The 27,764-nt window shown below is 49.4% G+C and overlaps 2 protein-coding genes across 4 annotated transcripts in view; one reads left to right on the forward strand and one right to left on the reverse strand.

Moving 5' to 3' along the window:
* The window catches only part of TG (thyroglobulin), a 235,284-nt gene that overhangs the window by 142,428 nt on the left and 65,092 nt on the right, over positions 1-27,764 (forward strand). The gene's annotated exons all lie outside the window — the stretch shown is intronic.
* The window catches only part of SLA (Src like adaptor), a 36,736-nt gene that overhangs the window by 5,461 nt on the left and 3,511 nt on the right, over positions 1-27,764 (reverse strand). Inside the window, exons 2-6 of one of the 3 annotated variants that reach the window (XM_086337435.1) lie at positions 19,356-19,501; positions 8,995-9,094; positions 8,067-8,153; positions 4,589-4,692; positions 1,749-1,880 (exon numbers count right to left, since the gene is read on the reverse strand). In XM_086337435.1, coding sequence (XP_086193561.1) covers positions 1,749-1,880; positions 4,589-4,692; positions 8,067-8,153; positions 8,995-9,094; positions 19,356-19,416 — 484 coding nt within the window. In that variant the 5' untranslated portion in view covers positions 19,417-19,501. Of the gene's footprint in view, positions 1-1,748; positions 1,881-4,588; positions 4,693-8,066; positions 8,154-8,994; positions 9,095-19,355; positions 19,585-27,764 lie in introns of those variants that run through there. The other 2 variants (XM_086337434.1, XM_086337436.1) reach the window with 2 other exon arrangements.

A 27,764-nucleotide genomic window follows, 5' to 3' on the forward strand; every position in this document is an offset into this window, starting at 1 on the left:
AGCCTCGTGGACCTCCTGCTCTGTAAACATCTCTGCCGGGCCAGCATCCTTTCATGTTTGCTTTTGTCTATGCAAAACTTATGGTCGCCACACCTCTCAGATGATTCTTATTAAAAGCCAAATACCACAACCAACTTCTACTCGTGATCAGTAAAAGCTGACTGCTTCCAGGACTCCCTTCCTCTTTCATTTTTAGCTGAGCTGCTAGGTGTTCAGGTGTCGTGGGAGTAGTATTTGCTTTATCGTTTATTTTGCACCCGCCATGTGCCAAGCTCAGATAGACACGTTGCATGAGCTGTCACATTCAAGAATCGTGGCAACCACCTGTAGGTGGGGCGCTCATCCACCGTCCGTGAATAGCAGAGTAGGCTCCACGAGGTGGAGGTCTTCACCCAAGAACTCATAGAGCCCAGAGGCAAGTTTGCCTGAGGGCCTCCCGAGTGACCATTCCTTCTTCCTGACCTGCCCTTCTCACAGGCCAGGTGTGGTAACCCAGCGCCATGGATGCCTCCTTTCACCTTGAAAGGCCCTTTAGGATCACACATCCTAAAGAATCCAGGGCGGGTTCAGACGTCCAGAACGTGGAAGGGGGCAGATGCTTGTGCAGTGAAAGCGGCTTCTGTCTTCCTTTCTCTCGCATGGCAGAAGCGGGGAGGAGGGCGCCCTCCTGGTCAGAGAACAGCGGCTCACACAGTGGCTCGCTAGCAGGAGCTCACATTTATGTCCGGGGTGCTCTCATCTGCACTTTCCCTGCGCTAACTTGGTGAACTCTCACCGTGTCTTCAAGATAGGAACACTTGGCGTCTGCCTGACACAGAGAAGAATGGGCTCAAAGGTGAACCGCCAGCCCAAGGTTGCCCAGATCTGGGATCTGAACACAAGATGGTTTCAGAGCCAGCTTTTACAAATGTAGCCACTTTTTTTTTTTTTTTAATACCATTTCTCCCTTTTCCATAGGGTGAAACTCTTAACTCCTGACCTGGCGTTCAGGTCAGTCTAAGTCACAGTTCCTCTTCCGACTCTATGCACTCCACCCGTCACCTCCATCAAACCCCGCTCCGCATCCACCGTCTTGGAGGATGCTCCGGTCAGCATGGCATGCTTGGACCTGTCTCCTGGGCCCAGGAAGGACATTCAGATGAATGAAGTATAATCCCTGGTTTCTAAGAGCTTGTTGAGAAACACAAACTAGTAGACACTTAACTAGGTCACCAGGCGGAACGCCCAGAATTCTAGGGAGAAAAACACCTGGCGTGCCAGGGGAGCAGAGAAAAAACAGGCCATTCGTCTTCTACCTCCGAGGGCTTCATCACAGAGCTGGCTTCCTGTGGGCCTTGGAGGTTGATGAGGACTTTGACATGCAGAAAGGGGGAAATGAAGGGCATTTCAGAGCCAAGCCCCAGAGGCCCAAGTGTGCGACCCACTTAAGGAAGTGCAGACCATCTGTGGTTTTGACTGTAGGGGCGTCCTGATTCATTTCTCTTACAGGCAGAGAGAGGGTGAAGTTGAGGTTGGCTGGGTTTTACTTACTTAGCATTCACATTCAGTCTGTTTTAGCCTGAAATTTGCAGTCTGAATTACCAAGAAAAGAGCATTTGAAGAAGCCAGGATGAACAAGAGAGCAAAGTAAATCAGCAGGCGGGTCTAGGGGAGCAGCCTGGACTGAGTGCCTGGAGTTGGGGTTGGGCGGGGGGAGGCAGTGAGCCAAGAGAGATGTCACGCGTCGGTCTTGATGGAGTGTTTCTTACCGGAATAGTGATTCACCAGGTCCTCCAGGCACTGGAAGGTGAGCCTCGGAGAAATGTAATACCAGTTGTTTGGCAGACGGAAGATTCGGTAATGCTTCACCTGCCGATGTCTCACTGAGAGGGAATAGAAACCTGCAGGGAGTGGAGGACAGCTCATCACCCCAGGGCCACCAGCTAAGGAGCCCACCACCGTGGAGGCAGACCTTCTCAGCCTTGTGATACGACCATGGAACCCAGACACCCTTGTGTTTTGAGCAACAACTGCTCGAGCCTCATCTGTTTGGATGTAGCTCACTCTTTAGAATCTCCGGGAATGTATTTGAGCAGTCCATTTGTATTAACCGTACTGCAATGCTCTTTTCTTTTTAAAATTTCTTTTCAAAAATATTCATGTATTTATTTTATCTGGCTGCACTGAGTCTCAGTTGTGGCTCATGGGATCTTTGATGCAGCATGCAGGATCTTTTTTTTTTTTAAGTTGTAGCATGCAAACTCTTAAGTTGTGTTATGTGGGATCTAGTTCCCTGAGTAGGGATGGAACCCCGCCCATTGGGAGCATGGAGCAGAATGTTGGGTGAGTGTCTGCACCTCTCTTAGCCTCCATTTCCTCAGATGGAAAGTGAGAGAACTGGGCTTAGGTCATGTGTAAGGGTTCTTGGGCTTCCCTGGTGGCTCAGATGGTAAAGAATCTGCCTGCAGTGCATTAGATGTGGGTTCATTCCCTGGATTGGGAAGATCCCCTGGAGTAGGAAATAGCAACCCACTCCAGTATTCTTGCCTGGAAATTTCCATGGACAGAGAAGCCTGGTGGGATACAGTCCACGGGGTCGCAAAGAGTCGGACACGACTGAGTCTCACACATACACACACACACACACACACACACACACACACACACACACACACACACACACAGGGGTCCTTCTTGCTCTGTTTTCCAGGAGGGAAAAGACTCACAAGGCAGTGAGTGGGGAGGGACACTGCGTGTACTGAGTTTTGGCTTGCATATGCGGGGTCAGGGGCTGAGCTATTTCATAGCAACCTCTCTGTTGATTCTCAGAAAGACCCTGGGAGGTATTGTCCTCAGATACCGTTACAGCTGGAGAAACTGAGACTCAGGGCAAGCAGTGCGATGGCTGGAGGCACGCAGCTCAGGAGTGGCCGCCCCGAGGCAAGTGGGACCTTCGTCCTCCTGGAGCAGGCCTTTCTAGTGGCCAGCATCCCTTGCTCTCCCAGGCCCGCCCTCTGCATCGGTTCAGTGTGCGTCTTCCGGTAGTGGCAACAGGACAGCAGCCGTTCAAGAGCTGCAGGTGGAAACTTACGAGAACTTTGCATGCCCGAGGGAGCAGAGCCTGCCGCCCCCACCCAGGCTGCCGCTTGGTCTGCTTTTAGATCAGCTCTGGCAGCTACACTTGGGGTCCTTCCACCCCCACCCCCTGACCCTGCCTGGGCCTGGGTCTCCTGCCTCAGGAGACCCCCTGGGACCCGCACAGGAAGTTTTGCCTCTGCTTTGCTTTTGCTCTCACCCTGCATATTTAGGTTTTTTAAGAAAAAAGGTTGGTCCTGGATTCTTCATTATATCACACAGAAGGTCCCTGCTTCCCCAGAGGAAAGCTGACGCTCATTTTACTGGAAGGTTCCATCCAGTACCAGGTACCTCTGGTGCTTAATAAGCGCATGGGAGATAGTCTCAGAAACCACATTGTCTGTTCTTTGATGGTGGGTGTACAAGAAACAGGCTGAGATCTTGGAGCTATTTTCTATATTCAAGAAGTTAATATTAATTCTCAGTTAGTCTGAGTAACCCCCAGCTATTAATGTTTGGCTTCTGTGTTTATGCATACTCTATTCCAGACTTCCCTTGTAGGGCTTCCCTTGTAGCTCAGCTGGTAAAGAATCTGCCTGTAATGTAGGAGACCCGGGTTTGATCCCTGGGTCGGGAAGATCCCCTGGAGGAGGAAATGGCAACCTACTCCAGTATTCTTGCCTGAAGAATCCCACAGACAGAGGAGCCTGGCAGGCTACAGTCCATGGGGTCATAAGAGTTGAACACGACTTAGTGAACTAAACCACCACCACCTATTCCAGACACCTGCCAAACACGTTCCCATTGTTAATCCCATGCTATAGAGAAAGGAAAAGAGGCTTAGAGAGAGGAGGTGACTTCTTAGTGATTCATACAGGCCAAACTAGAGTTGGAGACTCTTGTTTTGAACCATGGCAAAGCCCGGCTATTTCTTTTTCACTGAATTACTTAGTGCGTAGGATGTATGAAAATTACAGTGGTGAAGGCCATAGTGAATCTGCTCGTCCCAGTCCTCTTAGCTGCCTGATTTCATTGTAGAGCACAGCAGGGACTAAGATTGAAGGTCCACTGTGTCGTGAGAGCACAACATATTATTACATTTGAATCACACCACAATCTCACAAGGAAGGGGTTTTCTCTCTGTTTCACAGATGAGAAAACTGAGGTCAGAGAAGTACACGACTTGCCCCAGTCACAGAGCTTTGCGGCCCATGTCCTGTCTGGCCCGGGCACTGCCCACGGGCATTTTCATCTTTTCTCAGCTGTTGGGAAATTCTGCAGTGGTAGTCTGCCAGGCCTGGCGTGGGTCAAAGCCTGAGCCAGTGCCCCACCAGCTCCCTGTGGCCTGGCTCTAGTGCCCCAGTTTCGGTGCTGGCCACACTGCCAGTATATGGGCTTCTGGGAGCTCACCGCATGGGTCGATTCGCGTGCATCGTGGGAGGGAGGGAACCTGAGCCGGGTGATGCATGAGTCAGCCCAGAGCAAAGCTTGTTTTCTGACCCCCGCATGGAAGGATGGGTTCAAGGCTGCTCACCTTTCTTGGTCTCACTCTCTCTGATCATGAACGAGCCGATCTTTGTGTCCGGCAGCTGCAGCAGCTCCTCAGCCTTGTCTCTGCCCAGCCCTTCAAACAGCCAACTGGGGACAAGAAAGACAGCCATGAGTACCCTGAATGTACCCTCCCCATCAAAAGATAGGAGGGATGCAGAAATGATCCAGGTCCAGCTAACATAAAACCCGCTGTTGGGATTTAAAAAACAAACAAAAAAAAGATCAAGGCAATCAATGGCTCATTCATTCATTCTTTTAATCTTTCAAATAGTTCCTGAGTACCCACTGAAAGGCAGGTGTTACATTGAATAATGACACGGAGAGGCACACAGCATCTTTCTCATCCTGTTTCTCAAATGCCAGCTGCATGGTACCCAATTCCGTATTATATAAAAGCATCTTAAAACATGAAAAGGGACCTTTCTGGCAGTTTATTTAATGTCTATGTTCCTTGTACTCTGACTACTCAGTTCCTCCATCCACGGGGGCAGGGACCGTGCTTGTTGTTTGGAGTTTTGTCTTGCTCACCTGGGTGTCCAGGTTATTAAGCTTGGTATATAGCCATGAAAGAATGAGTCAACATGAGAAAGAAAGAAAATGAAAGAAATGGCGGTGCCTAATTTTACCACCTGACACCCCACCCTGCATACATTCTATTTCCTCCTGTTTTCTCCTTTTCAACACGTTTTTAAACTCAGTTGTCATTGTATGATGCATTTCCGTGCCTTTTTTTTCACTTCACTGTTAAAAATAAAACGGTTATAATACTGTAGCCCAGCTTTCCAATGGAATGTTCACCTTCAGAGGAGAGCGGGCACTTTGAACATGCTTTAGAAAGCAGCTGGGGGCACAAAGGAATCTGTGTTCTGGGGTGAAGGGCCCTGACTGGTTTTGCAGAACCACAGTTAGCAGTTGGCTGCTGTGTATTTGGAAGCAATCATCCATTCCTTCTCAATTGATGCTGGGTTTCAGCGAACGGGCCCTGGCTTTTGATCACGTCTGGATGAGCGAGTGTTGTGGGAGTCTTAACACTCCACTGTTTCTCACCCTTTGATATTCCCCGTGGCATGAACGCAGGCCATTGGCAGGGCTGGCTGAGGCTTCCCGCCACGTGTGAGAAACCCGAAGACATAATGTCAGATACCACTTTACTTATGTGCTGGTCTCCAAGAGTGCTCTTGTTGGTAAGATCATGGTGATGCCATACTGGGCCAAATATTTCAACTGTTCCCTTAGTTCTCCGTGATGCGTGGCCTATTAGTTTGTTTTAGCGTAAGTGATAAACATTCATCATTTCAAGTCCTTTCATGAAATTCCACTTATAAAAATGAAGATAATAAAACAATGGCAATAACGACATCCATGCATGAATACTAATTATGGGCCCACACCCTGTCATGCACTTGACATCCAACCTTTGTATCAACCACCTAAGGTCAAGAGCATACTCTCTGTCTCACTGATGAGGATGCTGAGGGTCAGCGTGATTAAGTAATTTGTTGAAGTGACCCATCCGTGGAGTAGGAAATGGCAACCCACTCCAGTATGCTTGCCTGGGAAATCGCATGGACAGAGGAGCCTGGCAGTTGCAGCCCCTGGGGTCACAAAGAATTGAATTCGACTGAGCAACTGGGCACCCACATCACAGTGGGCACTGCTAAACTAGGCTGCATTTTTCCAATTCCGTGACCACCATGGTGCACCCCCTCTCTTCCTGCTCTGTGTTTGTACCTGTAATAATGGAAACTCTGTAGGGTCAGAATTACATCTTACTCGTCTGGGTTCTTCAGCCCCCGTCCCTACTCATGCCGGCATTGAGCACTGCCTCTTCACCATGAAGGTGCTGATGGTTGATGGCTGAGTGCATGGATGGATCAATGACACACAGCTGATCAGAGTTACATGACTCAGGTCTCTTTCAGGACATAACTCTCATAGCCACCACCACCCCTCCTCTGCTCAGCTTTGTCATCCTCAGCACAGGGACAACTCTTGATATTCATCATCAGAATCAGTAACGCTGAATGAAATGCACTGGGTTCCACGCTTCAAAAAACTTAGGCAGTTTGCTCTGCTTCCCCAAGTAAGTGGTTTATAGAGTCTTTCTCTGACTGTAAGGAAGTTATTTCTGGACCCCTCAAGTGAAAAGTGGAGTTCCTTTCTCCTGTCCTATATGCCAAGTTCTGGCCTTGGTAGCTGGACAGATGAGGAGACTGTGGTTCGTGGAGGCTGAGGAATTTTTTTCCAAGGCCCCACAGTGGAAGGCAGACTGAGCCACACCTGTCCTGGCTGGGGTGTGCTGGCCACCAGGGCCACCTGTTATGTCCCGTGGCCTCTTCTGTATGACTGCAGGGGAGAGAAACATCTTGCTTTCTCATCTGCATGCTTTATTATTTAAAGGGGCTCTTTTCTGCTTGACTTCTCCACTTGTCAAGGTGGGTGTGTAAGCATTTTTGGCAGCATGTTCTCCGTATGTTGGATATGATTTGATAAGAATGTGGCTGGTCTGTATTGAGTGGGTTTTTCCCAGGTGGTTCAGTGGTAGAGAATCCAGCCGATAATGCAGGAGACTCAGGAGACATGAGTTTGATCCCTGGGTTGGGAAGATCCCCTGGAGGAGAAAATGGCAACCCACTCCAGTATTCTTGCCTGGAGAATCCCATGGAGGGAGAAACCTGGTGGGCTACCATTCATAGGCTCATTAAGAGTTGGACATGACTGAGCACCCATGCACCCACAGTATGTGCTGAGTAACTGGTGGTAACACCATGCCCAGTTCCAAGAATCTGTGTGTTATCCTCTCTCATTCTCCTAACAGCCCCAGACTCTGGTCTCATTACTATAGATCATTATTCCTATCATTCTATACTACAATCTCAACTTAATGAGTGGGGATAGGAAGCTGATACTTGCCCACTCTCATACAGCCACTAAGTGACAGTCTCTGGATTTGTGCTTCAGATTGGCTGACTTTCGTCTGCTGCCTCTTGTGATCACAGTTCCTGAATCCTTATTGCTATAGTAACATCACATTATACCTGCGAGGTCCGTTATTCATCTTCCTAATGGAGAAATTGAGTCTCAGAGAGAGAAAGGGTTAACCCAAGGACACTTCTGTCCTTAGAGACTGAGCTAAGATTAGAAGTGACCCTACTGAACTAACACCTTCCTTTCCTGTGTGCCCTGCTGGGATCTCTCTATGCACTCTCATAGAAATGAAATTTAGTCACTCAGTCATATCCAACTTTTTGTAACCCCACCAGGCTCCTCTGTTCATGAAATTCACCAGGCAAGAATACTGGAGTGGGTAGCCTTTCCCTTCTCCAGGGGATCTTCCCAACCCAGGGACTGAACCCAGGTCTCCTGCATGGCAGGCAGATTCTATACTGTTTGAACCACAGGGAAGCCCACACTCTCATAGAGATCGTGCTTTATTGATGCTATTTTAGAAATGTACTCACCCATGGTAAACTCTGGCCACGCATATTCCAGGAATGTAACTTTCTCGACCGGTGCTAAGAGAGATGGCTTTCCACCAGCCCCCTTCACTAGAAGGATAAGAACAAATAGAAAAGAGTGACTGGGGAAGTGGTGAGTGATTTAATGACTGAACAGAATAACCAGATTTAATCCCAGGTGTGCTGGGCTGTTCCTTTTTGAAGGTCTGCCCTTGGCCACGTTAACTAGACTTTTCTTCCTACGAAAATTTAGTTTTTGAGTACATCCCCCCATTTTGATCTAAACAGAAAGTCTTCCCATGTGCTGGCAATAGCCACCTTTCAGGGATCAGCAGCTGATGTTTCTAGCTTATCTTCCATGGTTGGAGGCTTTTTAAAAAATAAATGTTTACTCTGCTGAATTAGACCCTGAGATGTAACCAAGTTTCACATGTCTACATCAGTGAGGATCTAAATAAAAGGGGCTCAGAGCCCCTATGTCTTCTACAGCCTTTTTCAAATCTAAAAGAGACAACAGGTCAGAAGGCAATACTTTTCTGTTTATCATCAGAAGTTGTTTCTTTTTTTTTTTTTCCCCCAGATTCCTGAGTCCTCTTCCTGAGTCTGCATTAATGTATAACCTCAACCTTGCCCTTGTTGGGGGGAGATGAGGCCAACATAAGAAATAGAAGCTGGATCGTAAAGGGTCTCAAAAGCCAAGTTAAGAAATTTCAGTTTTATCCATTGGGCAACTGGGAGCCAGGGAAAGTTTTAGAGCACCAGCAGCAGTCAGGAGGATTAAGCCTGGAGGCCCGCTGTTTGGGCCAACGTTCTCAGCTCACAACAGGACCAGGGCCCATGGGGAACTGGACAACCATAGAGAAAATCTAACAACTCCCACCAGCGTCGAGTTCTTCGGGGGCATCATAGAAGTTTTGGAAAGCTCACTCACTCAGAAATCACGCGCAGTTTCTCCCCACGGCGAAATATTGGGGGGCTGATGTCAGGAGACGGGTAGTCGCTCAGCACAGCCAGAAAGTCACTGTCTAGTTCTGGGGAAACAAAACCAAGGTGGGGGCAGAGGTGAGACCTTCCTGGGGACTTCGCAGCAAAAGGCAGCTGATTGTTTTGAAATAGCAATTTTCAGTTGGTCCTCCTCTCTTCAGGAATGGTGAGTCAGGTGACCTACTCTCCTGCTCATTCTTGCCCTGACCTGGACATTTTCCTCTGGGAAATGGGGATGCGGAGGTCTTTGAGCTGAGGTCACAAGGTCTGACTCCAGGGTGTTCCCTGGTGTCTACTGATCCATATACTCCTGGGCAAGTCCTGGAATGCCTAGTAGCCTCCATTTTCCCATCTTTAAAATGGGGCTAATAACTCCTCTTTCCAGGATTTTTGTGAGATAAGATGAAAGTATATAGCAAGACCTATGAATGATGAGATGCTGTGAAAACATCCTGTCTTATTACCATGGCTTCAGGTACCCTCCTTGGGGCTTGCGAGTTCCACATCTGCAACTTATTGAGGTGGGGTATCAGGGTTAGGCCCCATGAGTTCTGGGGACCCACCAGGACCAAGAGGTTATTAACTCTGAAACTCAACAAATCCCTTCTTCCCCATAGAATGTCAGGTGCCAAGTCAGAAATCGACTTAACAGGGACCTTTGCTGGTGGGGAGGTAGGAAAAAAATGAAGTACTCATCATACATATGTTGAAAGTAATTCTGGTGCAGTTTTGAAAAGGAAAGCATGCTCTTTGGTTCATTCTGGCTGAGGTTAGTACGGCTTACTGTAGACTAAAGAGAGACTGACAGCATGTGTGTTTGCTTTTGGTCACTAAGCAAAGCCTTGTTTCACAGCCTTAGTGATTTGCCATAATTCAGGTGTCTTAGCTATAGGGTAATATCAGGGTACATTTTTGGGGAAAAAGCATATCCTACAGACTGGAAGACTCTGATGCTGGGAAAGATTGAGGGCAGGAGGAGAAGCAGGCAGCAGAGGATGGGATGGTTGCATGGCATCCCCGACCCAGTGGACATGAGTTTGAGCAAACTCCAGGAGACAGTAAAGGACAGGGAAGCCTGGCGTGCTGCAGTCCATGGGGTCGCAAAGAGTCAGACATGATTCAGTGACTGAACAATAACAACAGCAAATTGGCAAAGATAGTTATTGTTTGCTGTGATGTCCCATTTATTAGTCTGCTTGCTGGCTGGGCATCTGAACTCAAAAGTCTAGGTAACATGCTATTTATTCATTCATTCATTCACCAATTATTTATTGAGCCACTACTGTGGGCCAAGCATAGTGAACAAAGCAAGCCAAGTCTCCCTGCTGACATGGAGCTCATATTCTAGAGAATACAACAGTCATGGAAGGAGGGGTCATTCCCTGCCTCGTTCACCCCAGGCAGGCTTGGGGGCCACCTTCTAGGATCTAGAGGTCCTCATGCTGGAACCTCTAGCCCCTGTCCCTTACAGCCCATCTGTCCTGTAGTCTCCAACTCACATAGTCCCCATCAGACTAAGTTGAAAGAGAGCTTAAGTACAAGGATGAGTAAGAATAAATGAGAAATGAGTGATGGCCGTGGAATAGTGTCCTCAGATGGACTGTTCACTTGGGGAAGCTGAGTCATACACAACACACCCTGTAAGAGCAAGCATCCCTGTGTGTGAGATGGAAACCAAAAGTGACTCATGGTGGCCGTGGTCACTGGAGTGGGGGAGGGCTCATGAGAAGGCTGACCTGTGAGGTCTCTGACCCTCCCTGCACCTGTGGGGAGTCCTCTGTCACACTCTGCTTTGCTGAATCAAGAAAGAGCTCTTCCCTTGTGCAGCCCAGACCCGGTTCAGTAATTCGCGGCAGTGCTACAGTTGGACTTCATGCCCAAAGTCCCGAGTTCTAACAAGGGGTAGAGCCAGACTCGGTGGGCCATGAAACCCCTGCAGATCTGGAGGTCCTCTTTAAGAAAAAGGGCACGAAATTGCAGGTAGAATGTTAGGTAGGGGGCTGAGGAAGGCATCGTGCCAGGAAGCCAGGCCCGGTGCATAAGGTTTGTCCAGATGCTGGTAAATCGTCCTGGTTTTGAGGCTGATTCGCAGCTCTGAGTGTGGTCACATTTTCCCCTCCAGGATGTGGGTTACTCTGGAAAATGAGGGGTTGGAAAATGCCTTCATGACGGAAATCTGTTCCTCTTAGATTGACAGCCGCCAACTATGGAAGGACCACTTAGTAATAGGGTCTCCACTGCCTGCGATGCTCTGAGATGGGCTGTTGTGTTTTTCCCAGCTGGCCAGATTACCCATCCGCAGAGCCAGTCAACAGGCTGTTCCCTCCACCTGGACCACACTCTGCTCTCCCCTCTCTCATCCCCGCCACCTCTGTCGACTCAGAGGTCACCTGCTGCTCAGGAGCCCAGCCTTCCTGGGGTCCTGCTTCTCCGGCTCTGGGCTTTGCCTTTGAGGCAGTGAGCTGGGGTTGTATGTGTTGTATGTGTGACCATCAGGGAATGGCCATGAACTCCAGGAGGAGCAGTCTTGTGGACCCAGCCTGGGATCCTCAAGGCAGGTTTATCAAACGAACACGTGAGGAGGTCCTGACGCTGCGAGGCCTTGAAAACTGCCGTCGTGCTGAGCTTTTTAAAGCGTCCTAGAGAAGGGAGCCTGATTTGTGGCAAGCAGGATGGTCGGGGGTGGGGGTGGGGTGCCGCAACCAGACCGTTTTGAAAAACAAGCGTGAAAATGAGATGCGCAGCTTTGCTATCTGTGACAGCAATGGAACCTGGAAACAAGCTGTATGTCTACAAGAGGAGCCGGGGCTTTGATCTCTGATTCAAGATTAAGGCTGTGGAACAGAGCAACCGTCTTTTCTTAATGCTAAAAACAGAAACAAAAACAAAATCCCTTTACAAAAAAATTGTTTCAAGGAGGGGAAAACAGGCTTCAGGGGCTGGAGGGTTTCAATTTCACAATAACAGAGTTGAGTGTCCTGTGGAATTTCCGTAGTAATGATGTTTTTCGATAGCTATGACACTTAAACATCACTGAGAAACTTTGAGTTCGAGCTCTGGCTTCAAGGTTATGGCCCTTGCTTGGTCTTTTGCGAGGGGTTTTAGGTCCACCCCATCACCTTATTTCCCCAGCGCTGGAAAAACAGAAGGCAAAGTCAGAGGGAGATAGAGTTTGGTTTGTACTTTTGTGGGAAGGGCAGCCTTTTAAAGTAAGGTCTGGGGCTAGAATCACACCTAAGTCTCCATGAACTTTGGTCCCTATGGTGAAATTAATGCAAAATAGGAAACTTAAGTTTGCTCATAAAGCTCAAACAGGATTATGGACTTCTGTAGTCCCTAGCTTTGTGGAGAGCAGAGAGTTTGAATTAAGTCAGATAAATGAAGGATACAGGGAAGAGTTGCTCAGAGGAAGCAGACAGGATTATTGCAGACTCAAGATAAGGAACCGAATTAAGTGATGAGATGCATGCTGGGCAGACAAAGGAGAAATCCAGGGAGAGCTTTCAGAAGAGAGGACTGGCTTTGAAATCAATCAGACCGGGCTTAAATTCCACCTCCTCTGCATAATTGCTCTGTGAGTTGGGGAGAGATTTATTTTTAACTCATCTGAGCTTGATTTCTTCATGTATTAAAATGGGAACTACTACACTGGAACTCTCGGATCAGGTTAGGATTCATGAGGAAGTATATGAAAAGAGCCTGCCTCAGTCAGTGGTAGCTGGTATCGTGTTTATGGCAGGGGGTGAGGTTATCATTCTGTTGTGATCCCAGGCCAGTCTCAGCTAGTAGTGTTCTGAATTTTGCAAAACCTCAAGTCCCGTAAATTTAAAAATATTCTTATCTTCTAAAAATAAACGCCATTTGGTGAGAACAGAAGATGCAGTTCAAGAGACCAAATATTTGCTGATAGCTGAACGCAAAAATGAGTCAGATTAAACACACTCTACAAAACTGTAAAATAGGAAATGAATCCAAAAGCGGAAGGAGACCGAGGCAGAACTTACTAGACACAAATATTACTTGGTCACAAGAGGACAGGCCCTTTTTTTGCATTATTATTCCTTAGAGTAGCATTATCATTCATGTTTTTGTTTGGTTTTCAATTGTATAAACAAGTACAATTTATGGATGTGTAGGTTTAGTAAATCCTAACCACAAGGCTAAATTTACAATATTAATAGTCTTGGAGACATAACTAGTTACTATAAAGAGTATCTGTGCTTTTTTGCATTTCAATACAAACTAATTTTGTACTATATGAATTTCAGTGGCCTTAGCCATTGAGAGAAATCCATGTTAATTAGCTGCATAGGAAAATTACAGTCCAAGTGCAAAAAAAGTTTTAGTTTATTTGGCTGCATTTGGTCTTGGTTGCAGTATGAAGAATCTTTTAATTGTGGCATGTGGGGTCAGTCTAGTTCACTGACCAGGGATCAAACCCAGGGCCCTGCATTGAGATCCCTGAGTCTTTGCCACCGGACCACCAGGTAAGGCCTGTCACTTCTTTTAAAGTGCAGAAAGCCTTTAGTAGATCCCATGTATAACTATCTTGCAAAAGCAGGCATTCTTTACTTTCTTGGCTCCAATACAACACGATAAATATATGGAACATATATTCTTATTTGGGCTTCCCTGATAGCTCAGTTGGTAAAGAATCCGCCTGCAATGCGGGAGACCCACCCCAGTTCGATTCCTGAGTCGGGAAGATCCCCTGGAGAAGGGATAGGCTACCCACTCCACTATTCTTGGGCTTCCCTGGTGGCTCAGCTGATAAAGAATCTGCCTGCAATGCAGAAGACCTGGGTTCAATCCCTGGGTTGGGAAGATTCCCCTGGAGAAAGGAAAGGCTACCCACTGCAATATTCTGGCCTGGAGAATCACATGGACTGTATAGTCCATGGGGTCGCAAGGCGTCGGACATGACTGAGCGACTTTCACTTTCATCTTCTTATTTAAAAGGTGAAGAAAACAAGGCTGGAGGAGTTTCAGAAACATGTTCAAGGGAGAGCCTGGGGATTGCCAGGCTCATGGTGAGGTCACAAAGCTGCTTTGCTCCTTTTGGGACTTAGTTACCAAGTTCTGCCCAGTTGACCTTTGACTCATGACGAACTTGGACAAAAGCTGATTTAACTGTGGCTTCAGAATTGACACAAAGCTACTCAGTGCAGATGGCGGGACAGGAGTTAACCAACTTAGTGAGCTCAGCTTCTTGTTTTGCATTCCCTTGAGTCATGTTCAAACTCATGGCCTTTGGAGGAGTCAATGAAGGTCTTACTTTTAGTTATCTTTCACAGGAAATACCCCTGGCCCCAACACACACCTAAATAACGAGACAGGCTGGGCAGAGTGGCCTGATAGCAGGTATGCTGAGTTCTCTTGGTCATCACGGGACACTTGTGCCTGTGGATCCTTTGTAACGGGCTGGAAAGTGGGACCCGATGGCTCAGAGAAGTTTTGACTTCTCTGTCGATTAGATGGACAAGTGTGGGACTGAGCAGACTCTGAGGCTCTCGGATGGGACATCAAGGTGGAGAGTCTTGCCAAAAAAACACAACCAGCAAGTTGAGGGCCTAGTTTCAGAACCAGGTAACCTAATAGCAGCGGTCACAGACTCTTGACTGCCCGCTCTCCTGGTCACAGCTGAGCACCACCTACGCTGCGTGCTTGCTGAGTCACTGCAGTCGTGTCCAAGTCTGGGGACCCCATGGACTGCAGCCCGCCAGGCTCCTCTGTCCATGGGGATTCTCCAGGCAACAGTACTGGAGTGGGTTGCCATGCCCTCCTCCAGGGGATCTTCCCAACCCAGAGACTGAACCTGGGTCTCCTGCATTGCAGGCAGACCCTTTACCATCTGAGCTACCAGGGAACTCCTTGTATGCTGGAACACTAACCCTCTGAGCCTAGTGTTTTTTTTTGTTTTTTTTTTTTAATGTTAATTTACTTAAAAAAATCTTTAATCCCATTCTAAGCAATGTGAAGTCAGGTTTGATGGGTTGGTCATAATTTACATGGTATCCATGAAATGTACAAATAATACACGTTCAGTGTAAAAGTTGAATGATGTTCGTCCTAAAGCCATCATATGTACCGGCAGTGGAGTCAGTGAGACCGGGTGGGAAATGTGCCTCTAGTCAGAGATCTGGCATGCGTTTCTGTCTGTCTTTCACAAGGCCACTTGAGTGTCTGTGTCATTTGATCTGGTGACCACACTGTCCCTCATCCTAGGGAACACCTGTCCTTTTAGTAAGTCCATCCCCTCCAGGCATATAATGTCAGGGTGGTGGGGGAACTCTAGACTCAGGCCACTGGCTTCCCAAATCCCAGCCGTATGGCCTAGGGCAAGCAACTGAACCATCTCATCCCTCAGTTTCCTCAGCTGCCAAGTGGAGATGCTAATAGGGATGAACCTTAGCTCTAGGTGAGAATCCAGAGTTGATGTGTCTAAAGCATGTGGCCTCATGACTGATGCATATAAGCACCAAGTAACTTGAATTTCCCCTTTTTACAAACAAGGACAGAGAGACACGAGGGAGGCAGGCTGGCTTCTCCTCTCTTGCTCCTTGCATGCTGGTGCAGCATCAGGTCTGTGGTCTGCAAGCTTTAGGCAGCTTAAGAGGCACCAGGAGGTTTGCAGGAAATCAGGCATGCTGTCCCCTCCCACCATCCCTGGATTCTGATGAGCAGGTCTAGAGTGGGGCCCCAAAATGTGAATTTTTAAAGTTATTTATTTATTTGGCTGTGTCTGGTTTTCGCTGTGACATGTGAACGGTTAGTTGGGGCACGTGGGAACTAGTGCCCTGACCAGGGATTGAACCTGGGTCCCCTACACTGGGAGGATGGAGTCTTAGCTACTGAACCACCAGGAAAGCCCGGAATCTGCATTTGTGATGGTTACCCAGAGGATAGAGGCAGGTGGTCTGAGCACCACTCACTGAGAAGTAGTCCCCTGCCTCTGAGACCGCCTGCCCCTTCTTCCTCCCCAGAGCCCCACCCGCCCCTCTTTCCACCCACCTGGGCAGCACTCCTGATGCTATGTAAATGCACAGTTTAGCATTCTTTCCACCTTGCAGAGACTGTCTGGGTTTGTGTTACCACCTCTGCCAGTGAGATCTCACTTTAGGTCAGGGCAGTAAGAAAGTTAGAAACAGCGAGGGGAAAAAGATCACAGCAAGGTAACTGAATTCTCTTGTTAGGGTGGAAATATGCCATTTCCTAGCTCTCTGGGAATTCCCTGGGTCTTACTTAACTTTGTTCCACCTGCCTCTGGCCCCAAACTGAAGTCTGAACCATGCATAGAATTTGCAGAGAAAATGAGCTCGTTGGGATGCTTTGGGAACAAGTCACGGAATCCCCACTTTAAAACTTTTTCCGGGGCGGGGGGTAGGGCAGGGGGGAATGCCGTTTAGACACAGCCTAGTCCCTTGGACTGCAAGGAGATCCAACCAGTCCATCCTAAAGGAGATCAGTCCTGGGTGTTCACTGGAAGGACTGATGCTAAAGCTGAAACTCCAATACTTTGGCTACCTCATGCAAAGAGTTGACTCATTGGAAAAGACCTTGATGCTGGGAGGGATTGGGGGCAGGAGGAGAAGGGGACAACAGAGGATGAGATGGCTGGATGGCATCACTGACTCGATGAACATGAGTTTGGGTAAACTCTGGGAGTTGGTGATGGACAGGGAGGCCTGGAGTGCTGCGATTCATGGGGTCACAAAGAGCTGGACATAACTAAGCGACTGAACTGAACTGAGTGCCATCAGATAACCTTAAATAGAGTTTTATAAAGGAGTGCTTCCACCCACATGTATCAGGTAGCTGCTTTGTGCTCTCATCGCTGTTGGGGAAGAATGACTCTGATCTCCATTGACAGCCTGCCCGTGGGAGGCTGAGTGACTTCCCTGTGGTCAGGCAGCCCCCGCAGGACAATACCAGAAGCCCAACAAGGTCATCTGCCTCTGAGACCTGTCCTATTTCTAGCAAGCCCTGCTGTCTCTCTGGGTTTTATGATATTTGTCTCTGGGAACTAATCAGGAATAGTCTGGCAAGCTTAGTTGAGGAGAAAACAGATGGGCAAATCCATATTCCCAGGCATTCACAGTCCTGCTCAGAACACCTGTTTGTCCAGAAGTCCACATTGTTGACCTCTTGCTCATCCATATATGGAGCCTGGGGCTGTGGGGCTTTTGAAGTCAGTGGAAGCACTGTCTGTTGGCCTAAAGAATCTGCTCCCGGGAGACCTCCTGGGTCCTTGAGACCAATAAAATGAGTAAGCAGGAGTGTTGGCTGAAAAGTGCTTGTTCCATGCAAACCCACCTTCTTTACATCATTTGAATTGAGACTTATTCACTTAGCATCGACCGTACCACCTCATCCCTTATTCAAGTAGGTGTTAGAGGAAAGAGGAAATCAAGTTAGGACTGATCACAAAGGAAACTTTTCAGGGGTGGGGGATGGAAAAGCCACCGGCTGCCAGCACTTGATGTGGTTGCCTGGATAGCAAACCGGGTACCACCTGGGGAATTCTCGGAACCAGGGGGCGGAGGGTCGGGGAGACCCCTGGCCCGCTTCTCTAGAGGCACCCTCCCACCCACACAGTGGAAAAAGAGAAACTTATTTCATGACGATTTGCATTGAGAAAATAAAGGCAAATGGGCAAGTCCTTGGAGGCCTGTGTTTTCATGGAGTTCGCTCAAGCATGCCGCCCCCGCCGCCCCCGCCACCCCCGTGGGAGAAGCGACCTCACAAGATGGGCTCCTGGGTGGTGCCTCCCACAGGCAGCCGGGGCCCCAGGCCTGGCAGCCTCGCTTTTCTAGAAGTGGCCACGGTCAGAGCAGGAGACTGATGTGAGCTGGTTGGGAGAAGGTGGGAGAGGAGCTCAGGCGCAGCCACTCTGCACAACTGCACACAGCTCGGAACTTTGCCCGGGGTGCACATGCTCCCGCCCCCTAATCACGTGGCTCCGCCTCCTCTGTCTGGGGGAACGTCTCAGTGTCTTCCCACCTAGGTCTGGGGAGGGGTGTTGCGGAGCTGGACAGGAGCGTCACTAGAATTGCCCTGCATCTGATTTGAACAAGGATGGAACAAGAGGGTCTCTGCGCAGTCACCTGGGGGCATCTGAGGAGTCATGGGACCGTGGATACAGAGTATCTCCATTTGGGAAGAAATGAGAAGGTGGCTCTTTTTTCAAGGGGTTGCAGACGTCATGGAGTAAGCGGCAGGTGGGGACACAGGGCTTGGTCTGGCTTTGTCCCTGCTTGTCTGGAGCTGTGCTTAGCAGACATTGTACTGGGCATCTGTGCATGTGAACTTGGCCCAGTTCAGTGCTGCAAGGGACATGGGGACACCTGGTGGGGTCACCCCTGTCAGGAGAGGGGGATCGGACTCTGGTTTGCTGTGATAAAAGGTGGGAGGTCCAAGTGTCCCAAAGCTCACGAGACTCACCCTGGAGACGCTGATGGGTCACCCAACCTGACCATCCCCTTTCTGACTCCCTAAAGGACCCATAGGCACATCTTCACTGTTCTTACAGGAAATAAAGGTGGAGTGTTAGCGGCCACCACACCTCTAAACCATGGGTTTGCTCTCAGCCTCCGTCTCTGCTTGCCAGTGTCCCCTCCCAGCTCTTGGGCCATCCTTGAATGACCGTGGCTTTGAGAATCTGGCTCAGCCTTGCATATCTGGAGAAAGCTGGTTCCTGTCATCCTCGATTAACCCGCCACACTATGCCCTCCTTCTAGAATACCTGATCCCTGCTGTCCTACAGATGCTCACAAAGATTCCTTTATTTTCAGGAATATTTCCTAGGACTGGTGGCTAGCATCATCAAGTTACACTGAAAACGTTCTGGTAGAGCTTTTGTAGCATTATATATCCATGCGAACATTATATACCCATGATAATATCATATACTCAGGATAATATTAATATAACCATCATAATATTATATCAGGGTTGGCAAGGAATGGTAAGAAAAAGCCTAGACTTCAGAACTGGACCAGCCCAGGTTGGAAATCTGACTCTACTAATAGCTAATATACACATTGCATTTGCTCTGTGGGCCTCAGTTTCCCCACCTATAAGTGAAATAAAAGGATCAAACCAGCTGCTTTGAAATTCCATCGTAAAATGCCAGCAGCTTAGCATCCTGGCAGGGCACCATTGTTGATCATTTTTAGCATTTAATCATGAGCATGTTAACACAGGCAAAGCAAGAGAGATGGTATAAGGAAGCCCTATGTACCCATTGCCCTGTTTGAATAGCTGTCAGCACCCCCATCACCGCATCTTCACCGAAGAAGCCAGACTTACCCTCTGAGCTGGGCAGAGGCCTCTCGGGGGGCGCCGGGGTAGATCGCATGCTGTTTCCCATTTTTCTTTCTCCCCGGGCTGTCGAAGCTGCTCGAAGCCAACGGCACAGGGGATCCACACGGGGAGTCAGCCACGCGCTGAGCCCTCTGGGTGGAGAATGACCCAGTTTAGAGTACATCCTGCATCATATTTTCAGGCCGCTCGCTTCTTGAAAGGCGGGTGTTTTTATGTGAAGATCAGATTCGTGAATGTTGGTTACATTTGCGCAGCTCTACTTCTTTTATCAAGGGAATGACAGAGAAAAACCACAGAGAGGGAAGTTGCTAGCAAGTGTTGTTGGTGGAGAAAGTTTCCATTCCTCGCAGGGCTGACAGCCAGCAGCTGGCAGTGTTCGTGTGAGGGGTTGAGTGCCTCTCAGACTCCCCACCCCAGGGTCTCCTGAGCCCCGACCCTCAACACCTAGGGTCCCGGCCTCCGGAGCTCTTACCCTGCAGGAGTTATGTGGCTCTGCAACCTGAAGGGAATGAGAAATGGGTACTTTCTCTTTCCACTTTGTCTATTCTGTTGGAGTTTCTCAACATGCTCTAAACAACGGGGACAAGTGAAAACCCCTAACAGGGCTGTTTGTTGTCTGCCTGCTTCCCGTGTTGCTACAGCACTTCGGCACCTGCTGTCGCCTTTGATTATCGCAGCATCCTTGCATCCCTTACCCCATTTTGCAGAAAGGAAACTGAGTCTCAGAGAGGGGAAGGATTTTGTCCAAGGTCACACAGCATGGAATGGGGAAGTTGGAATTTGAACAGAGAATGCTAAGTCTCTGGTTTAATTGTTCCATACTGTTCAAATGCTAAGTCTCTGGAACATCATTCCATAATGTTCAAATTCTGGCTCTGCGCATGCAAGCTGGATGCCCTTGGGGAAGTTCTTGACATTTCCCTGCCTGTTTTAGCGAATAATAATAAAACAACATTGGGTTGTGGCTGTAACATTAATAGATAAAGCCTGTGAAACACTTAGAACACAACCTGGCAGAAAATTAATAGGCGTAAAATTGCCAGTTATTGCCATTTACAGTATATTTTCTGAAAGCCCATGGTGAGGGAAGCTCTAATTCTGGGTCTTCATACAAGTACTTTAGAAAGGGGCTTAAATGATTCCATCATAGAAGTGTCCTCTCAGGCTGCTTGAAGCAGAGGAAGTCCACACCTATAGACAGAGCTATTCCTGTCCCTGGGGACAAAGAAAACTGATGAGACAGAATCCCCCAGCCAGTGTCCAGCCCACCTGGAAACTTGCATTCTACCCCATTCTTCGTCTCCAGTTTAAGATCAAGGCGTTAGGAGTTTGAAAGGGCCCCAGAGTCGGCCAATCCAACCCTTGCATCCTTCCTCTATGCATTTCAGGTTCAGATACTGGGCAGATCAATGCTCCCAGAGCAAGGCCTTTCAGAGACTGACGGGGGTGTGCACCACTTCCTAACGGGTCAGGGGAAGGCAAGGAAGGGGGGTCTACGTGGTATATTGCAAAACAAGGAAAACCAGAAAGTGTGTCCTTTGAAAGTTAATCTATTTTAACTAGTTACATGAAGTTTATCACTTATAACTCAGACTGAGAGATTGTAGTATCATCGAGTTCTTCCCAAGATAATCACAAGACTTGCCCAGACTCTAAACTTATAATGCACCGCAGACTGTGTGGCTGGATGGGCCACGTGCTCCAATGAGAAGGCCCGAATTCTGATCCTGTTGGCCTTTGTGACTGGAAGCAATGAGGGTAGTTTAAGGGCGAGGCCACTCTGATGCAAGATCAAGGCCCTTTTTCCTCCTCCATCTCGCCTCCCCCCCTCCCCAAATACAGCCAAGGGGGCGCTTTGTCCCTGGCAGGCCCTTCCTGCAGGCCAGCGGGTTTCAACAGCATCACCCTGGCTCTGGGGGGAACAGGGATGAATTTTCTTTGTCTCGGGTGTGGTGTAGGCACTCCTGGAAATGTGCTCAAAGAAAGTGCTGGGGAAACCGTGCTAGTGGAAGGACCCGCAGCCTCACTCTGAAGTTAAGTGTCTCCTGTGTGGGGCCTTGAGCCAGCGCCCAGAGGACGGGGGGCCTTGGGGTCCCACCCAGTGGACAGGAAGGCTTCCGCCTCTGGGGCCCCACCTGAGGTTTGTTCAGGGAAGGGGGAAGTAAGCAGATTGGCTCTGGGGAGCCGGCACCCTGCATGGGATGCACAGACGTCCTGAGAGGCCCTACTGCCTTTGTCCTGCTCCCAGTGACTTCCTGGAGCCCGCAGTCACCCCAGCCCCTCAGCTGCTCCGTCTGTGGTCACCAGGGCTTCTAGTGGAGCTCTCAGGATACATGGGGAGTGGCCCTGCAGGCCTCCCCATGGAGATATCACTCAAGTGTGTGCCCACCTTGCCCCCTCGCACTCCCAAGGGTGCCCACAGCGCTGCCACTGACTGGGGACAATGCCCCTCTCTGCCTGCAGCCTGATGCTTGGTCTGCAGGATCAGCTAGATCCCAGGGCTTGGGCCTTTCGCCCCTCCCCCGAGCGCCCAGTAGGCAGGTGAGCTCTCACCCCTGCAGACCCCCGGTCCCCTTCCCTGCAGCATATCTTAGCCTCACTCCTGGTCCATCTTCTCCCCCCAGCCTCTTCCAAGTGATGACCTCCAGCCATCACGTCATACTCTCATCTCTACATCAGCAACTCCAGGAAAGTCATGCCGATAGACTTTGTTATCGATCAGAGGGGATTCTAACTTTGTTTCCTTCCAACAACTGTATCATTCTTCTCAAGGATGTGTGTGCTCTTTGAAGGGATCCAGGAACTACAATGAAAGTGAAAGTGTTCGTCGCTCAGTCATGTCCAGCTCTGTGACCCCAAGAACTGTAGCCCGCCAGGCTGCCCAGTTCATGGAATTCTCCAAGTAAGAATACTGGAGTGGGTAGCCATCCCCTTCTCCAGGGGATCTTCTCGACCCAGGGATTGAACCCAGCTCTCCTGCATTGCAGGCAGATTCTTTACCGTCTGAGACGCCAGGGAAGCCCAGGAACTACAATGCAGGAAAACAAAAGATTTGAAACTTGCATTTACAGATGAAAAAACTGAGGTCCATCCAAGGAAAGAAACATACCCAAAGTCTTGAGATGAGATGCGGTGGATGCTAGGAGCCCGGGTTCTTGGTCTTCTCTCTGTTTCTGTCTGGCGGGTGGGCACACTCCGGGAGCAGGGGCTGGGCTGGACTGTAAGCTCCTTATCCTGCCTGTGCTAGTCAGAAAAGCCCATCAGTCCACCTGCTCCTTGGAGGTCTGCTGGCTGATTTCCTGTCATTTCCAGGGAGGAGTGAACTCATCTGAAGGAGGCTTTGATTTGAGAAGAGCGAAAGTGCCCCCAGAGACTGAGAGCTGGGGTTTCCCTAATGAAATGGCTGAGCGATCTGATTTAATCTGTGACAGTTTTATGCAGTGGCTGGAGGTGGGAGCGAGGCTTTGAAAGGCATAATTGCTTCTGGAAACAACAAGGAGAGGGCCAGAGAGAAATGAGTTAATTAACACTGGCTCCGAACAGTCTTGGTTTCTTCATCCCTTTTCTTTGTGGTGTCAGAGGATGGAAACCGACCTTCGCCTCTTCTTCTTCCCCCGTCTCTGGGCCAGTGTTGCTTTTTGTTCTGCGAAGACTTGGGCCTCAGTTTACTCTTCTTAAAAATGAAATGAATGGAAAAGATGATCTCCAAAGAGAGAGCCACTGAACCTCTTTCAATTCCAGCAATTTCAGTGACCTTTTGAAAATGATTACTAATAGACCCATCATCGCTTTCTTAAGAAGTCCCGTTACACGGAATAAAATACAAGCCCGGTCTTTACACTTCTGAGGACATGGGCAGGGTGATTCGTGTGGGCGATAAGCAGATGCCACCACCTTTCATCTTCCCGGCATCCCGGAAGGCAGAATTTCTGCATTTACCTTCTCAGTGTGGAGGTCAGCTGGTTGGCTCCCCTGCCCACACGCCCGGGGCCAGAGCCCCGTGGAGCAGGGATGCCAGGGCCCGCCTACTGGCCCTGGCTGCAGAGCCCTTGCCCTTTCCCTAGGGCCATGCTGCCGACTCCACCAGGAGGAAGCTGGGTCCCCAAAGGACTCTGGTCAGCAAATGGCTGGCCACCCTTTGAGCGGACCCCTGGTATGGAGGAGTCAAGGCGTGTGGGCCCTGCCTTCTCAGGCTGGTTTCTGTCTGACCAGATCAGGGAAGTTTCCATCTTGGGCTCTGTGTTACCGGGTGGACATAGCGCCTGCCACTCATGGAGCAGCATCCCAGGACTGCTCTGTGCATCTCATCCACTCTGTGCTCCTAAAGGCCAAGCCTCACTCTGGGAAAGGAAGTAACCTGAACCCCTTCATAGTGTGACAAGGGGGCGGCAGCTCGAGGAGCCCCAACCCAGGGAAGGCAGGTCCAGAACAGTCGGGTAAGCGTGGCGACAGTTGGGAGGTGAGAACTCACTTGGGGGTGCAGCCTTCCCTTTGGAATCAGATACTTCTCCCACAGAGTGTGGCAGTGGCAAGTCCATCCACGTGACCTGCTTCTAAGGTGTGAAGGCATGGTGGCACCAGTGGGGGCCCTCGTCACCCATCACCTCCGAATCCCAACAGCAGCGGTCACCACAGAATCGCCAGCACCGCCCCGGGTGGTCAGCCCTTTCTCTGCCGGGCACCAGCATTTTACAGACGTCACACTCCCCCACCAGCTTCTCACAAGGGCCCAGCTTTTAGGTGACAGGAACTAAGCAATGTGTCCAAGGTTATATGAGTAGTAAGAAGGCAAGCCAGGCTTTACACCAGCTCTGCCTGACTCCCAAACCCATTCTCAAAACCACCGCGGAATGCTGTCCTGCTTGCCTCCCCTCGGGTCTAGTCCAAGAACACAACCGAAAGTGATTTTGAAAGCGTGCCAAAGGAAGCTTTGAGGGCCATAAACGTTGGGGTGGACCTTTAGTCCAGGGGACACAGAGGTCCCCAGGGGTCTCTTGGATGTCAAGTTGCAGTGATTGGAAGCCCAGGGCTGGGGTTTTAACTGGGGGAGGAGGAAGGACAGGAGAGAAGTGCCAGTTAAGGGCTGCTCAGGTTCAGCTGTCACGGCCACTATCAGGCAGCCTGGTGTGGTCAGGAGGGCAGGAGTGAATTGTATGGAAAGTTTTCCAGCCTTTCCAAGCATTGTTTTGAAGAAATATTAATGCTATGGGGAGAAAAAAGCCCAAAACAAAGCAAACAAACAGAAAACTAGCCATACTCACACTATGTCAATATTATGAAACTTCAACATGCGTGCTTAGCCGCCCAGCTATATCCAGCTCTTTGTGACCCCCTGGACTATAGCCTGCCGGGTTCCCCTGTCTGTGGAATTCTCCAGGCAAAAATACTGAAGTGGGTAGCCATTCCCTTCTCCAGGGATCTTCCAGACCCAGGGGTCAAACTTGGATCTCCTGCATTGCAGGTGGATTCTTCACTGTCTGAGCCTACGGGGAAGCCCAAAATTTTAACATGCATTCGCATATATGTGAAAAACTGTTAAAGGAAATTATTGCCAAGGTGTTTTCAAGGGCTCTCTGAGGATTGATTTTATAGGTGAATTTCTTGACTACTTCTTTACACCTCTCTAAAATCTCCCAGTTTTTCTCCCACGTGCCTGAACTGCTTCTATAATCAGAAGTAGAACTAGCGAAGAAGGAGGGTGCCTTGAATAAAGGGTTTCCAACGCAGGCAAGCAGAAGTTCAGATTCCAGCTCCCTGACCTCCTGGCTGTGTGTCCTTTAGCAAGTTTGCTGCGCTCCTCTGAGCCTCCCTTTCCAAATGCAGAAATTTGAGATTCTAATCCGTGCCCTGAGGGGTTGTTTTGAGGATTAAATTAAGGTCATATCTGAAGCAGAGATAAGCGTGGTAAGATGGGATCACTACAGATTTACCCGCTGGATCCCTAGGGGTACTGGGTGGCCAGCTAGGTCACTGGGCAAACTTTGGCAGTCCTTCCCCTCCTTTAGGCCTCAGGTTCTCAAGTATGGTGGGGAAAGGGTTGGGCCAGACAATGGCTTATGGTCCTTTTGTCTCAATTACCCCCTACCCCACACCCTGAGTGGTACCCGGTACCCACCCAACAGCCCTGGGACTTGCTCGGGGCTGCCTGCGGTCTGCCACCCGCAGCAGGGGCCCTAAGAACTGGGCCAGGACCTTAGCATCGGTTGGCTCCCCTGCCAAAAATCTCTCAGGATTTCCGGGGGCACCCCACCACATCCTGACCTCGCTCGGCAGGTGTGCCGCCCTGTGACCCACATGGTTCCCAGCTCTCCTCGCCGGGCAGGTGCAGCCACAGGCCCGTCCTCCCTGACCCCAGGCCTGTCTTGTTCTCCTGCCCCTGTGCAGAGAAGGAGCCTGCGGTCCAGCCGGCTGGTTGAAACCTGTTCTGACAAAGTTTCCCCAGAAAGCTCAACATGTGAAATAGATAAAAGCAGGCTTATTGGGGGTTGGGGGCTCAGCACTCGCTGCCCCTTTACCTCTCCAGAGAGGACTCTCTGACCCTAGAATATCATAAAGCACCAACTGGAGGTGAGCAGTTCAGTGTCCTCAATTACAAAGAAAAGGCTCAGAGAGGGCAAGCCCTGTTCTCAAGGCCTCTCAGTAATTTTGGATAAGTGCTATGACCCGCCCACCCTCCCCAACCATCCAGCGCTCTTCCCACCACAGAGAGTCACCGACCATTTATCATCATTGACCCACATGTCCACGAGCCTATGTTCCTTTCACCCTTGGGTGTCCAGAAGAGGATCTCGTATACCCTCAGGATAACAGGGAGTCTCAGCTTTACCCTGAGACCAGGATACACACATCCTAGAAAACATTTTACAGTCATTTTAGGATGTCAGAGGGAGAATCCAGATTTGGGACCTCTTGGTGCTGGGGCGTATTTCAGTTTTATCTCTTAGAATGTCGCTAAACTTCTTTCCACTGCTTTTTGTTGATTTCTGTTTTAAAACTGAGCTTAGCCATAGCTTCCTTGCTGAATTTTCACAAGTAAGGATTAGAGAGTATGTGTTACAAGATTAGCACATTGCTGGGTGTGTGCGTGTGTTGAGGCAGGGAGTAAGTGCTCTGTTGCTCATTTCTCTGCCAACAGTAAATGTGCTACAAGTGAGCACCTTGACCCCAGGCCTAGCGGGATCCTTAAAAAGTGGTGTCCAGCATGGAGAGGTGAACAATACAGTTATTCCTGGCATGGCTTTAACATCTCATAATAAAAAAAATTCTAATTTCCCCATTTCTTTTTTTTTCCCCCTAAATCAACTTTTCATACTCAGAGTGACCACTCCCCTCCTCCCCCCTGCCCCGCAATACACAGGGCTGGTGGGATATGGTACCTTCCAGTCTGTGAGTCTGTTGAACACCAAACAACACTTCCTGACAAAAACCACGTTACAAATGAAGTCAGGCCAGGTCCTCGATACCCACATAACCTACAAGCTGACAATCACAGACCTTGGCAATGAGCAAACAGTCAGAAAGCCAATTATTTTGATGTTAGATCACAGAGATACGCAATTGCACAGAATGGGAAAGCAGTGAAGACGAAATGGGCTTTTCATTTCAAACGCCTGGGAAATGCAGGTTTCGTCAGAAGGTGGAGGTCGATGGTGACGCAGATGGATAGGCGAGAGGGCGTTTGGACGCCTGGGCCCAGGCGTGGTGAAGTTAGGGGTTCCTGTATTGCATAACTTTTCCCAGCAAGACTTGGGTTTGCTCTTTGTACAGATATGTGAACCACCAGCGAGGCTCATGAGCTTATCAAGGGAGACGGAAATTGTTCTTTTGTCTCTTAACGGCCTTTGCATGTGCTGAGCCGCACGTGAATCACTTGCAGATGCCTGGGGTGGGGACCCCCGAAGCTACACTTTCTCAGCTCAGGGTTTCATCCTTACATGCTCAGGGTCACCCGCCTTGCCCGCAAAGGGGATTCTGACACTCTCTTGTGTGGTGGTTTGATAGTGACTGTAAGTGCCTTGAAGTCAGAGGTCTGTGTTGACTCAGACCTGAAACACACTAGATGTTCCAAAGGGAAAGAAAAGGAAGAGATGAAAACTGAGGAGACCCTGTGCCCGGGAGAGACACACCACAGCCATTACGCCTCTTGTAGGACTGAGGAAACCAAAGCCAGAGTGTTTGCATAACTTATCTGGGTTTATCAGCGAGCTGGTAAGAGAGGAGGCAGGGCTTGAACCCAGGTGTCTGGCTCCGGAGCCCGGCTCTTAAGTCCTCTGCTCTGAGTCATAAGGAAGTGGACAGAGGGTTGCATGAAGCTAAATCAACCCCTTTTCATGACATGATCGTGGCGCTGCTCTTGTACGCTAGGAGGTCAGTTGCATCATAGCTGTTAAGTAG

The sequence above is a fragment of the Bos grunniens genome, chromosome 14 (genome assembly GCF_055505025.1).
Source record: "Bos grunniens cultivar Pamir isolate PY7600 chromosome 14, Bosgru_T2T1.0, whole genome shotgun sequence".
Classification (NCBI taxonomy): domain Eukaryota; kingdom Metazoa; phylum Chordata; class Mammalia; order Artiodactyla; family Bovidae; genus Bos; species Bos grunniens.